Source organism: Leguminivora glycinivorella, chromosome 6 (assembly GCF_023078275.1).
Source record: "Leguminivora glycinivorella isolate SPB_JAAS2020 chromosome 6, LegGlyc_1.1, whole genome shotgun sequence".
Taxonomy (NCBI): domain Eukaryota; kingdom Metazoa; phylum Arthropoda; class Insecta; order Lepidoptera; family Tortricidae; genus Leguminivora; species Leguminivora glycinivorella.
Window position 1 is genome coordinate 18,009,005 of NC_062976.1, and position 15,048 is coordinate 18,024,052.

A 15,048-nucleotide genomic window follows, 5' to 3' on the forward strand; every position below is an offset into this window, starting at 1 on the left:
TTCAGTAGTTTTTGAGAAAAATACGGAAAACTACGGAACCCTACACTGAGCGTGGCCCGACACGCTCTTGGCCGGTTTTAAAGTTGGTTTCAAAAATATAAGGGTACAGTAAAACGTAACAACCACAATCACATATTTCCGAGTAGCAGTCAGCTTTCCTTTTGCATTAGATATTTGAAATCGAGGGAAGGCCTTCTAAGACCATAATCGCGTAGCTCCCCTTACTTACTGACCCGCTATCAAAATACACCCTGTATAAACGTTTCTTGATTTTCTATAAATATTAAGGTTTAAAAATTTAAAAATAAGTACCTAAAGTAAGTATTGATAGGTACTTATTTTGCAATATATTAATACCTAGATTAGATACAGGGTTTCAAAAATGAGCTCAATTATTTAAATCAAACAAAGAAGTTTGGCAGTTTGAACTCTTTACGGCGTTAAACCAAAAGATAAGGTTCACACACAAACGAATTACGCTAAATCACGCCACCTAATACATGATATATCAACTTAAATTGCTATTATGTACGTTAATATATTGTTATAAGGATAGAAATTTAACAAGCGCGTTTTGTACATACATTGTATGTTTACTTTATTAATAACTAGCTTTTGCCCGCGGCTTCGCTCGCGTAAGAAAGAGACAAAAAGTAGCCTATGACACTCTCCATCCCTTTAACTACCTCCACCTAAAAAATCACGTCGATTCGTCACTCCGTTTTGCCGTGAAAGACGGACAAACAAACAGACACACACACACTTTCCCATTTATAATATTAGTATGGATTAGGTAAATTATCTGAAAAGTTTTTCAGATGACCGATCTCGTAAATTGGACGAGTGAATACAATAGTCAAAAGGCCGCACTTTGTGGTTTGCGTGTAGGTAAGCCTTACTTAACATTAAAGCAAACCAACGTGAACAACGATATTTGTTCGCATAGTATAAAACGTTGACATAGCTTTTAAACGATGTTGTTGGAGAAAATCAAAAACAAATTTACAACGTGAAAACACTTTTTGACATGAGAGTTAGTGTTAAACATCTTGTCAGTCACATGGTGGTTATTTTTAGACGGAAATTACAATTAATTTTCAGTACCTACAGATGGTGTTTTTTTACGCACTAGTGCGAGAAGTAGTTCATTTCTTGTCAGGTCAAAACTTCGGACGGCCATGTGTACCTACTGAAAATGTCGCCACTCGTTTCGAACTTCCTCTTTTTCGCACTTATACCGTAATGTACTATATTGTTCGGTAAATGAAAACAAAAAAAATAAAGAATGTATGAAAATATTTCTTAATTTATAATTTAAAGTTAAGTACCGTCTGTTAAAACATCTGCAACTAATAAAGTAACACCAATAACATGTATAGATATTTATAGCCCAAAATCCCAGGGAATGTCGAATGATTTGCTTGCCAGCCGGTCTATTTATCGTCAATGGTTTTAGTTTCAGTTGGTGTTCTCCGATGTAAGTGACCGCGACTGTACCCGATATTAACCAAGTAATGACAGTTCATGGTCGCAACGATAACTGGTTTACAAAGTTCGTTATGCATGTTGTACCTTCAAATCAACATACGATAAACCGAAGCAAACTTATCTATGTAAAATAATTATATCATTCAACTCGAAACCAAAAGTAAAATAATAGTTTGCAGTAGGTACAGTAATGACAATTTCGGTGGCAAACAAGCATACATCCCGCCTAAGAGGTCGCCATAACCTATGGACATCTGCGAGTGTCTAAATACTTAAAATACGCGTTGCCAACCCTTTTAAAAACCTGAACACTAATTTCTTGAAGAACTCCATACAATGCATTTTGACGACCGGTCTGGCCTAATAGCGCGTAGTGAAGTGACCCTGCCTGCTACGCCGCCGTCCCGGGTTCGAGCATTTAGGTAGGGCATTTATTTGTGTGATGAGCACAGATTTTAATGTTCCTGAGTCATGGATGTTTTCTATGTATATAAGTATTTGTATATTATATATATCGTTGTCTGAGTACCTGCAACACAAGCCTTCTTGAGCTTACCGTGGGACTCAGTCAATCTTTGTAAGAATGTCTTGTAATATCTATTTATTGCATGCGTATATTCCACCAAAAATGTATTCAAAGTCGATTTTTTATTTTGTGAATAGGTATGTCTTTGAATACCTACTCATCTACTAACGTCAACTTAGTGTGTTTTCACATTATCCGATCCGATATTGGATGTCGGACCGATATCCCATTATATTCACGCCGATTTTCGATTTTTTTCCTTTGAAATTCTTCCGACATCCGATATCGGACCGTATAACGTGAAAACGCACTTACACTGTCTAATATTGATATCATTGAACGAAATATCACCCTTTTGTTTATTTTCCATGGTACTGTTTAATCTCATGCATAAGGTATTGTTGGGTCATCTTAATCAAAAGCCAACCAAAACATTCCGACTTAAATGTTTATTGTTTTACGTACGATAACTAAAATATAGATAATATACTTGTGATTACCTTGTTTTTCTGCTAAACTTTCTTCCCCGACCTGTAACCAAGCGAGATTACATATTAAGCTAAGGCTACACTAGGGGAAAAATACATCGCGGGACACGTTCCGCCAGAATTTATCATAAAGTGATGTCTCAAACACACCAAATAGCACTAGGCCCTACTCATAGTGTTGTGTTCCTGCCGGTGAGTAAGGCTGCCAGAGCTCAACGAGGGTGCGGTGTGCTGGCGACGGAAGGACCTACGAAACTAATTTGTTCCGTCTATTGTCATTTGAGTCGTCGACAACCCGAACCCTCCTTAGAACTTGTATACTCCTTTTTGCTGTGTACTTAACACAGCAAACGGGAATGTACAAGTTTCTAATGGGCTGGCAACGCGCATGTGACACTCCTCGAGTTGCAAGCGTCCATAGGTTACGGTGACCGCTTTCCATCAGGCGGACCGTATGCTTGTTTGCCACCGACGTAGTATACATGTTATGGACCAAGTGATAAATCGGGCACTATACATAATGCCCGGGCATTATGAATAATGCCCATTGTGAGTGTGATATATTTAAAAAAAACACGTCTAGATGTCGACCAAAGGCCCGCAGCGTCGCGTCACTTCACACACCCGTCTCCCTGAGTCGATTTTTAATTCTATCACGTTCCTCTTCAGTAGAGGCAGCATTCGATTGACTTAGGCGGTGTTCATACGCTAATGTATTAACAGATGTGACTTTTGTATTGCATTACGGTAACTAGTTTTTTTTCCGTTACCACTTTTAACAAAAAGAAAAAAAAAACTCCTAGTCAACATGCTCATATTCAGGACAACACAATTTCGCTTAAGATATATAATATATTTATGTTGCTATTCGTCGTTATATGTTATAAGTAATATAAGTATATAATGTATATTATAAACATTGATTTATTGACGTATCAACATCCCTGTTACGTGTTGTTGTATTGGCACTGATTCTGGTACCTATATTGCAAGTTCATCCCTTATCTGCGACTAAGGCATAACATAAACACATCATGTTATTCTGTGCCGCTCCAAAGGCGTTGCTATGCTAATATCAGTCTGACCATGACGACCGTTAGATTTAAACTCAAATGCGTAGCTTTAACTTTCTCTAACTTTCAGGAAATCTTGTTAACCTAATTTTTTTTTAATACAACTTACACATACGTATGACGTAGGTCATACATATAAAACATATATATGGCTAAGCTATCACCAGGTACGGTACAACAAACGAGTACCTATGTTTGTTATAAAACTATAGATACCACAATCACAATTGCTAAGGTACGTCCATTTCCTTATCGAAATGAAACGAGAAAAATACTCAAAACTGCCAATATCTCACTACATAATACACAATAGGTCAGAAAAACATGTATATGTTTGAAAAATTGCGCTGACTTATCAACTACCTCAGTTGCTATGTCAGTTTTTTTATCAGTTAATATCAATATATAATACAAAAAATAATTAAAACGGTCAAATGTGAGACGGACTGAGTGTTGTGCACAGTTAGTGTTTTCACATTATCCGATCCGATATCGGATGTAGGAGGGATATCAAAGGCAAATGTCAAAGACGGCGCCTTTAATTATATGGGATATCAGCCCTTCATCCGATATCAGATCGAATAATGTAAAAACGCACATACATGTACCTACCACCTAATGTACACCATGTCTATAGCAAAAAAGTCATTCATGATATAAGGTAAAATATTCCATGATATAAGGTAAAATATTCAGTGCACTATCATTGGCGTAGGAGTGGGTATACGTAACAACTAGGTTCTAACTTAATTATTTGATGCAATTTTTTTTCCTTATTAATATAAGAAAATTCAAAATCTGTGTCAAATACTACACAGATAGAAAAGGTATTTTAATTTAAGACGGAAAACTCTCTCAAACACTGTTATTTAAAAGGAATAATATAATTCTTCATCTAATAACATGGTCTTAACCTAAAGGGATATTCCTTTTTCAAAGAAGAATCAAAATTGTTCAGTCGTAACTTTATATACATTTGGTACAAATAGGACAGATTTGAATCAAAGAAGTATTTATTTGCAACAAAATATTACACCGTTTTAGTATGAATATGCTAGTTCTTAAAAAACGTCTTTGGTTCAAGTAACCTTTATAAAAGCAAAAATAAAAACCTGTTAAAAGAAGATTCACCACAATTTAACTACAAGAATTCTGCGTTTTTAATAGGAAATCATAATTTCTTAATTTAACTTTTACGTTCTACAGTCAAGACATAAAGTTTAAATAAAAAAAATACACGGTTTTACGTCAAGATTTAGTTCAATCTTGGCTTGATTTTAATAGTTCTTGATTTGATGCTTTGCAACTCCATTCAAAGTTCCAGAATAACTTAAAACAAAAATAAACACAGATTTATGTCAAGATTTATTAAGTTCTTGGCTTTGTGTCACAAATTCTTGATTTAATGTCTACAAGCTCCATTTGAGAATCAACAAGTTCAAATCAAAAAATATCAAGGTTTTACTTCAAGATTTAGAACAATCTTGGCTTGATTATAATAATTCTTGGTTTGATGCTTATAGACTTCATTCATAATTCGAGCAGGTTTTAAATAAAAAATCAACACGGACTTAGGTCAAGATTTATTACATTCTTGGCTTCATATCACAAACTCTTGATTTAATGCCTACAAGTTCCATTTGAGAATCAACACGTTTAGATCGAAAAATAATAAAGTTTTGCTTAAAGATTTAGTTCGCGCGCCGAGCGGCGACACCGGTTTAGTTACCAAAAAACCCGCTAGATGGCGCTGACCCCAGCCCATAGAATTCGTACATCGCGGTGTTAAGATTTTTCCCGATTTGGTTAGGCTCGCCGGTTGGAACTTGATATGTATCGAATCATAGGAATACAAATTCCGACATAATAGCCCCCTGCTTCCCTCTGGGAACTACGCGCTATTATTGAGGACTATCCTAAACGTGCTTCCGCTCCAGTTCTCTCTCTCTCTCTAACTGGCTGGGGAACTCGTCTTCGTTCTGAGTTATAAGCTTGTAACATACGGGTTATTGAACATAATACACACCTCTCACGTCATTTCGGCTTTCCCTTCTCTCCCCGCGCGCACCCCCGCTACAAACATTATTTACTCAATCTAAGAAATATAAAATTTCATTTCAAGAAATTATATATTTTAAATGAAATAAGATAAATTACATCCAAGAAGTAAGTATATTTGGTTTAAGATACTTACTGTTTCACCCCAAGAAACATTAAATCTAACTTCAAACATGTAAATCTTCATCTAATACCGTCAGAACTTTTAAAATGAAAAATGTATATATTTGGTGTAAGTAACTAATTGTTTCACCCCAAGAAACATTAACTTTTACTTTAATTATGCATAACTCTTAACCGAAAACCGTCATAACTCTTAATACAACAATTTTATTACTTAGAACCAAGAAATATTATACTTGTTTTTAAGAACTTGCTGATTTGCTTCTGAGTAATAATTATCACTGAACAAAACGTTTACGCTCTTGGAATAAATGATTAAGTTTTTAAAAAAAGATTGTTTTGCTAATCATGTTAAGATATAAAATGGTTAGTGCAAGTAATAAACATCGAGACATTTTATGTTTTATATCAAGTAATTAAAATCTTCCTGATATGGGAAACTGGATATCTCTTGGTTCAAATAGGTTTCTTTGGTTGAAGAGATATTTTCTATCTGTGTATGTTGCGAAATAAAGAGTCGTGGTATGTATGGGGCCTTATCCATTCTGAGACTACACTTTCCACAAAGACGGGAGGTGTCCAGATAAATATACTAGTCCTTGAGGGTAGGGGTTGCGCTGGGGGCATAGAAGGTGGTTAAAAGTACCTTTTTTCAGTGACATCTTCTGCTTGCGGGACCCTAAAAACCCGTTTCCTCACACCCGAACTGTCTTCTACGTAAACTATATACCTACATCATACAAGGTCATGTTTTACTCTCGGTATGTTAATATCAACCTGGCGACAAGTTATTTGATATATTGTGGCGAACGTCAAACATAGCGATGACGAAATATTATTATGCTAGCCTCTGCCCCGCGGCTTCGTTAGTATTAATCTCGCATTCGTCGCACCTTCGCGTATTATCTTGGGCTTAATCCTGGTAAGGGCATTTATTTGTATAATGAACACAGAGGTTATGAGTTCTGTCATGGGGGTCTCCTGTACATTTATCTATTACCTATATTATTAAAAAGCCATGTAGGAGAAATAATTCGTATACGTATAAGTGAATGTTGGCATAGCTGTAATTGTGCCTTACACAATATACTACAATAACTAAGTTGACTGAATAAATCTTGTAGCAAATTTAAGCAGCTATTATTCTTTCATAAGCATCGTTGCTAGAAGGTACAGTTTCCAAGGTATAATTGAATTAATTGACAACCGACTCCTATCCGTGGGTGTTTTCAGTCCCAATGTTGTGTAAGGCACCTTAATATAAAACTATGTCAAAATACCCCTATATAACACACACCCCTATATACACGACTAATTTCCACTAATTTTATTTATCTGCTTGCTGACCTATAAATAAAAACAGTGGTCCTGCGAGCTTAGGCTCAATAACTAAATCTGCTTGCTGTGTCGCGCGGCTGCGTTCGTGGTCTCACAAATGGTCTCGTCGGAAGATCAGCGCTGACCTCCGGGTCAGCATTATGCTGAGACGGGACCTTTTCGTGATAAACTTATCAATCCATTGTACGTTTGTAGTTTTAGTTATACTGTTTTTTTTGCATATTGTGTAGTTTTATGTTTATTACGAATAAATATTTTGATTGATTGATTGATAAATTAAACTTACAAATGCTTATAGTTGTAGTCTCTTCGCCTGGTATTGGAGTATCGTAGGTACAGCACGAGCGCGGCGAGGAGCGTTACAGCGGTGACCTGCAGCGTCCATTCCCGCGGCAGCCCGCACTTGGACACCCGAGCTTCCTCGGGGCTGATGGCCACCTGCATTACAAAAAACCCTTTATCCATACTAATATTATATATGGGAATGTGTGTGCGTCTGTTTGTTTGTCCGTCTTTCACGGCAAAACAGAGCGACGAATTAAGTGATTCTTTAAGTGGAGATAGTTGAAGGGATGGAGAGTGACAAAGGCTACTTTTTGTCTTTTTCTAAATTTATTTAATTTTTTTTTTAATGGGGGATGGAAATTTCTATGGAGCATTCCGCAATTTTCGAATTTAACGCAAGCGAAGCCGCGGGCATAAGCTAATAAGATATAAGCACAAGGATGAATAGGCACCTTCTGGGTGAGCTCGGTTCATTGTAGACCACGTCTCTCTCGCTTATTGCCTGTGGCCCTGAGTAAGCCCAATTTAAAGATATATCGAAGGCAAAGTGCCATGAACTCCTAACTAAGTACGAAAACCTAAGTAGTTGGGAGTTCATGGTACTCCACCGTCGATATGCATGTCCGGAATTATGAAAAATCGGACCCTAATACTTAATAAGAAATACCTACAGTTGAAAATCAGGTGTGAAATGTCTGTGCCTACTGCATGTTAAATGGTTTTTTTTACATACACGTCTATAGCGGAGTACTCTTCGCTAAGAGAAAGACATGCGAGATTTTGATGCGAATTTCATTTCATTACTTAATGCTAATCAATGTACGTACCTACGTCAAAAAAAAGCATTGACGTCATCTACTGTTACAGTACGAAAATAGCACTGATTTTATAATAAGGCAGTAATTTGCTACGTCACAGTTGAACTGAAATCATTTGCGATTTATAATCATGAAAACGATTCTTCATCATCATTATATGTATCATTAATAGGGTATGTACATAGAGTGTTATTTCAAAACTAAGCCATGTTATGTATTAATATCTAATATTTATATGTACATCTGTAGTATAAGAGTTTTGAATGATTCACGGTTATTCCGGTGCTAAAAACCGGTGAAGTCAGAATTGAACACACGTAGTGACACTGTGAGTGTAGTGTGTTTGGACAGACCATCGAGTGTGAATGCGACCAGTGGTAACGCTGAAAGTGAACGCAGCCGACGCGCGCGAAGGAGGGTAGATCGCGCGCTGTCTAACAGCCCAGCCACGGCATTGGTCTAAGCGCGACAGCGGTGAGCGGCAGCCATACGTGCAAATGAAAAGTCCCATCGCTTTGTCTCGCTCCAATGTATGGCCGCCGCTCACCGCTGTCGCGCTTAGACCAATGTCGTGGCTGAGCCGTAAGCAACTTTGACATCCACCCGCCTTCGTCAGTTTTCCGTGATCATGATGCATGCAACTGCGTCGAAATATCGGGAGCTTGACAAAAATCAAAAAGATAATCACGGTCAATATAAGTCTAATCTGTAGTATATCCATAAACCTCGACATTAAGAAAATGTATTCTGATTCAATAATTTCCTTGTATTATGCAACAAATGAAGCTACTGCTCACATTATGAAAGGTCCGATTTACATGAGAAAAGCGATTAATTGTAAAGTAATACTAACTATGCCATTACTAAATAACGATAACTGAGAGACTGTTGATTGATAACGATGAAGAGGCGTTAAGTCACGTAACTCGTAAAATCTTACGATTTCCAGATAAATGTGTTTTTGTTAACATTAATAAACACTCGTCATCAAAAGCCTCCATATCAGAAATTAAGGAGCATCAACAAGACGGCAGACAGACCCATGGATAACTAGTGGCTTTCACGTGAGCTGTAAACTTTTGCGAAATGCAAGTCACGATGGTCTTAAGCACCATACGCGGTGCGGCGCTAAAGTCTTTTATAACAATTCCCACATTTTATTATATTATATCTCAAAATACTCAATGCTTTACTACGTTTAAAAAAAAAGGTCTCGTACTTTGCAGAGGTGTATGTAGACAAAGTGATGCGCTTAAGCACCGAACGCGAGCCTCTGCTGCAGACTATGTATAAAATCCTAAATGCGATCTATTTATAAAACTTACTAAGTAATATTTAGGATCCAATCTGTTCCTCCACGAGAATGACGGCACAGTGTACTCCACAAACTCGATTTTGTGATCCGGCGTGGGCACGAAGCTATGCCGCAGCGCGCAACTATGGTGCGTATGACCGCCAAACGCGAGCCGCGGGTGCAGACTCTCCACTAAGTACTCCGTGGACTCCTTCGACAGGCAATCCCTTCGTTCGACGAAGAGGTTGTCCCTCTCTGGTAAGGGCGCAGCGTCGGGCTCCGTACATTGGCTATCGGATGCCCTGTATAAAGGGAAATGCTGAAAACGTAAACTGTGATTAAGCTTTCGGGCGCCTTTTCTTCAGGGGGAACTGGGCTATAATTTCAAAAATATGCGATAGGTACTTATATGTATAAGAAATAACACTGTTGTATTACTATTACCTAGTGATAAGTGTTCCTCCTATAATGAATTATTTTTTAATTCCTAATTAGCAACGATATTAGTATACAAACCAGGATTAGTAATAACATAATTATGTTACCTACCTGAATCAATATAGGTCTACTGTAGTTTTCTAAACTCTTCTGCCCTTTGCATAACTTTGACCCACTGCTGCACTTGAGGATATCTGCAAGCATCATGGTTTCCTTTAGAAAGCTATCATATCACTTTATACCTACTTAAATTAGGAATAGCTCATCAATGATCACGTAAACCAAATTGATACTAGTATTCTAAAAGTTAAAGCTTCAGCTTGCCATTCGCGCAGCCTGACTCATAGTAGTAATAAAATTAAAAGACAATTTAAACTTTTTAACTTCTACTCTTTTTCCTACGATCTGGAATGAAGCCACTCAGCCCAATCTCGCAATCCATTGTGCACTGCGAAACTTTGCTAGTAGAATAATACAAGGAGTACATGCGTAAACTCTTTAGTTTTGCATTTGTTATGTATTCCAGAGTGTGGGGTTGTCTATGTTGTTCTAAGAAGGCGCTCAACAAAGCTACAACGTGAACTTGTTCATGTAAACTTATGAACAAAAGTTCATAAACTTGAATTATTTACACTAACCTTATACAGAAATGTCTATTACCAGCAATGTTCTGTATCTCAGCGTCAGCGCGCGCGCACAGGTCGCAGCCGTCACCCTGCAGCGCCATAGAGTTGAGCAGCACAAAGTGCGCGCCGCGCACGCTCAGCAGCCGCACAGGCGGCGCACGCATGCGCCGCTCCCAGCGCCCTGACAATTGCGGAGTTATTCTGCAAACAAATAACCTCGTAAGACCCACCCAGTTCTCCTATTCTTAATAAAATTTGAAACTTATTTTCTACGTAAATCGGCAAGAATTTCGCTTGTTATAAAAAGCAATCAAACAAAAGAAATGCTGCTGTATTTAAGTGTACAAGTACATTGAGTCACATGATATTAAGGGCGAGTGCACACAAATACCTATTCAGCACAACTCTGTCTTAAATTCAGTTTCAAATTATTTATTCACATAAGAATACAATACATATTCACATAAACGAGAACATACAGCTTTTACTATTGTTGTAACTACATTGGCAGCAACAAGCAACATCATGCAATGAGAGAGTTAGTGAATTTATTTACAAGTTTATAAATAAGTTCCAACTTTAATATAACATGCTTCAATGATCTTTGGTACCTACTATACAAAGTTATTGAACATATTTAAAATTATTTAATCATTCAATCATTGTTGTTTTATGAAAATATAATGAATTGTTATTATTAAATTATTATCTTTTCACCACGCCAAATGGTGAAATTAATCCTAATGTCACATATCCAAGGCCCAATAAGGGTTGTGAAGTCACAGAAGTAGGTAAGAATGTTCTGCTTCTTACCAGATTTCATTTGAACTGTGCAGTGACGTCACATCTACACTGCATATAAAATTGAAATGTCATGAACTAGCATGCAGTATGAGTAGGTCCAGAATGACATATGACATGAGATCATCATATGCTGAGATTTTAACTACTTTGTTATATTAGAAAATATTAAATATGGCATAATGAAATGAAAGATATAAAATACAATTCAAGCTACCTACTCCTAAATACTAAAAAGCAAATTATAAAGATACTCTCTGAGTACATTGACAAATTGAGATTGTCAGTCAAGAGAGCAAAATTCCAATTTTGTCATGGTAATACATAAAAATTACTCACTATCTTTTTTTTACAAAACAAAAAATAATTTACATAAACAAATGAACAAATTAATCTAGCCTGAAAATGGGCACAACTGTTAACAACACTGAAAGGTAGTATATACTTGTAATGGAACCCAACATCATGGTTTCCGGCTACAGCATACAAGGATGTTCCATCAGGAACTTTAAATAGTTCATGAAATCTTTGCACATATTCATTGAAGTCTTTTTCTGAACACTTATCACCTTCATCAAACAGATCTCCTGAAATGAAATACAAAGTAATTAATTTCCTCTTTCTGTGCTAACACCTGACATAGGAACTACAAATATTTTATAGGAAAAATCATAAGACAAAAAAATAAATGTACTTAGTTTAAAAAATTAAATTAAATTTTATGTTAATTGCCTACCTAAAACAAACACTATTTCTGGCCTATGTAAAGTCATAGCAGTTTGAAATGCGCGATGCATCTGCCACTCACGTCGCCATTTATCCAACCAGTGTGCGTTGCGGCCTAACAAGTGCGGATCAGCAAAGATCATGGCATATACTGGCTGGACATTCGGCATTTTGTCTAACGCAGGAAAGCCGCACTGAAAGAGAAGAACTTCAGTTAGTACACTAGTAAGTAACATGAGGTAAAACACCATAAATATATCAATCTAGTAGGTACCTGAATTTGAACCACATAATAAATGAGATATTCACAATAAACATAAACAAACAACATTCCTCCTAAAAGCCGGGGTAAAGTATTGGCAAACAACGATTGTCTTAGCTTTCTGAAGCCTAAAGCCATAGCTAAATAATTCTCATTGCCCGGATAATTATTACTCGCACGAACCCTTCTGTTTATTCTTTAAAAACATTTTATTTTGAAGAATACAAGTCCACCAAACTATTATCACAATAAGATGGTAACGATCGAAATGTTTCTGACGTTTATTACGCGTTTTGACTCAACCAAAAGCAAGCAACACAGCGATGAACCAAATGAAAGCGCTTTTCATGTTTTTAGGGTTCCGTAGTCAACTAGGAACCCTTATAGTTTCGCCATGTCTGTCTGTCTGTCCGTCCGTCCGTCCGTCCGTCCGCGGATAATCTCAGTAACTGTAAGCACTAGAAAGCTGAAATTTGGTACCAATATGTATATCAATCACGCCAACAAAGTGCAAAAATAAAAAAACCGGTCAAGTGCGAGTTGGACTCGCCCACCGAGGGTTCCGTACAAACTTTCAAACTCCCCAGTTAAAATAATCTCACATAACTCTAACGACTTGACTAGAAGACAAAAGTATAGGTACTAATGAGCATTATTGTGTATAGCGCCATCTCTCGGTGAATTCGCTAACTAATTTGCGCGACCATAGTATGTTGGTTTTTCAGGGATTATTCTTTATAATGTTAACCGATTTAAACAATTTTTACTTTATTGGTAAGAAGATGATTTACGTAACATCTCGTATTAATTTGAAGTACTATATACATCCGCAAAGGTGGGTAAATTAAAAGTAAAAATGTGAAAAGTTTTTGTGAATTAAAAAAAAAGTTTTCAAGATACAAACACGATTATATTTTTCCTGTAATATTTAGCATAAAACCAATGTTTCCTAAAATTTTCATAATTTTCGTTGGTAAACTTCGGAGATAAGGGGGGGGGAACGGTATTTTTTTTTACATTTTCCTTCAAAATTCTTTTTTTTTTCCACAACAAAAAAATTATAAAAAATAGTTTATTTACGTTCAATTTAAGCTCTTTCTAACGATACCCCACTTGACCTAGTAACTTGAAATTTACAGTTTGCCCCCCTTTCATTTTGGCCATTTTCTACAATTAAAATTAATAAATTTAGAAAAATTATACCTTCTATTTGTAGAGGTTCACAATGTTCACAACTATTCCAAATTTCAAGTTGATATAGCATTAGTAGTTCTCGAGATATTTAGGAATGTGACAGACGGACAGACAGACGGACAGAGTCGCACCATAAGGGTTCCTGTTGTACCTTTTTGGTACGGAACCCTAAAAATGGAAAAAAATGTTTTATTAGGGTAGCCCCCCTACATGTAAAGTGGGGGCTGATTTTTTTTTCATTCCAACCCTAAGGTGTGATATATTGTTGGATAGGTATTTAAAAATGAATAAGGGTTTACTAAGATAGTTTTTTGATATACTTTGTTTGACAGACAGTTTGTCAGTAAATAAGAACAAAGAAAACTATAGGTATCCTTTTCTCTAGCACCCTAACGAAAAGGATGCATATAGTTTTCTTTGTTCTTATTTACTGACAGACTTGTTTGACAGAATATAAAACTAATATTTTCGGAAATAATCGCTCCTAAAGGAAAAAAAAGTGCGCCCCCCCCCCTCTAACTTTGGAACCATACGTTTAAAAAATATGAAAAAAATCACAAAAGTAGAACTTTATAAAGACTTTCTAGGAAAATTGTTTTGAACTTGATAGGTTCAGTAGTTTTTGAGAAAAATACGGGTAACTACGGAACCCTACACTGAGCGTGGCCCGACACGCTCTTGGCCCGTTTTTCTCGATATCAAAAGCACAAAGCTCTTGGCACTTTCGTTTGTATATTTGCTTCAGACGTATTGATTTGAAAGGGACAACACTACATTGTTGCCACCATTTACTTTCTATAATTTTTGGCAGACTATAATGTAAAAAAAAAATTGGTTATCTGTAAAGACCTGGTCGGACGGTAATTTAACGTGATAACGTCAAACATTACAGTAGTATAGACAGGGGCGGTCAGAGTATAGCAAAAGGGGCCCGATTCTGGGACTTTTTTCACGTTTTTTTGTTCTTATTTGAAAGAATGCATTAAAATAAGCATCTTTTATAAATTAAAGTTTTTTTAAAAAACCTACTAATTTAGGAGTTAGAGTGGTGCAAAATTGCAAAATTTTCCCGTAGCATTACTAAGGCGCCAGAGACAGAAAGCGATATCGACGGAGCCCCGCTTACGCTTACGCGGGGCTCCTATTCTGTGCAGTTTGGCCTTCGGCCGTTTGAAGATACCTAACGAACTTGTCATTTTGTATCCTAGACCGTTTGCGAGACACGCGTTAATTTTATTAAAGTGCTAGTGCCATTTACTAATCTTAGAACCCTAATATCTCAGTAAATATTAATGGAAAAGAAAAAGTTTATATAACAAAACATCCTTATTTAAACGTGTTCTATATGATTTATCAATATTAACATATAATAGGTTATATTGGTAAAAAAAATCATCGTAAATTTATTAAGTCTCTGGCGCCTTAGTAAATACTATGGGAAAATTCGCAACTTCGTACTGCTCTAACTCCTAAATAAGTAGGTTTTTCAAGCAACTTCATTCTATAAAAG

At 36.5% G+C, this 15,048-nt stretch overlaps 1 protein-coding gene across 2 annotated transcripts; it reads right to left on the reverse strand.

Annotated features, from left to right (window-relative positions):
* Nucleotides 1–2,444: 2,444 nt before the first annotated feature.
* On the reverse strand, nucleotides 2,445–12,596 carry LOC125227277 (metallophosphoesterase 1 homolog). 2 transcript variants are annotated; one of them, XM_048131540.1, is made up of 8 exons: nucleotides 12,357–12,596; nucleotides 12,165–12,276; nucleotides 11,802–11,943; nucleotides 10,590–10,756; nucleotides 10,041–10,123; nucleotides 9,523–9,810; nucleotides 7,381–7,532; nucleotides 2,445–2,545 (listed from the first exon to the last, which is right to left on the reverse strand). In XM_048131540.1, the coding sequence occupies exons 1-8, from the start codon at nucleotides 12,480–12,482 to the stop codon at nucleotides 2,527–2,529; spliced, it is 1,089 nt and encodes a 362-aa protein (XP_047987497.1). In that variant the 5' UTR covers nucleotides 12,483–12,596; the 3' UTR covers nucleotides 2,445–2,526. The 2 variants fall into 2 exon arrangements, with proteins under 2 accessions (XP_047987497.1, XP_047987496.1); XM_048131539.1 differs by having other exon boundaries at nucleotides 12,093–12,276.
* Between the last annotated feature and the right edge of the window lie 2,452 nt (nucleotides 12,597–15,048).

Bases quoted from the DNA above. Each gene is read 5' to 3' on its own strand.
- LOC125227277 (XM_048131539.1), bottom strand. From the start codon at position 12,482: ATGGCTTTAGGCTTCAGAAAGCTAAGACAATCGTTGTTTGCCAATACT. The intron at 12,277-12,356 runs GTACCTACTAGA...CTTCTCTTTCAG, and splicing joins ATTATGTGGTTCAAATTCAG to TGCGGCTTTCCTGCGTTAGA. The intron at 9,811-10,040 runs GTAGGTAACATA...TTACGTTTTCAG, and splicing joins GTAGACCTATATTGATTCAG to CATTTCCCTTTATACAGGGC.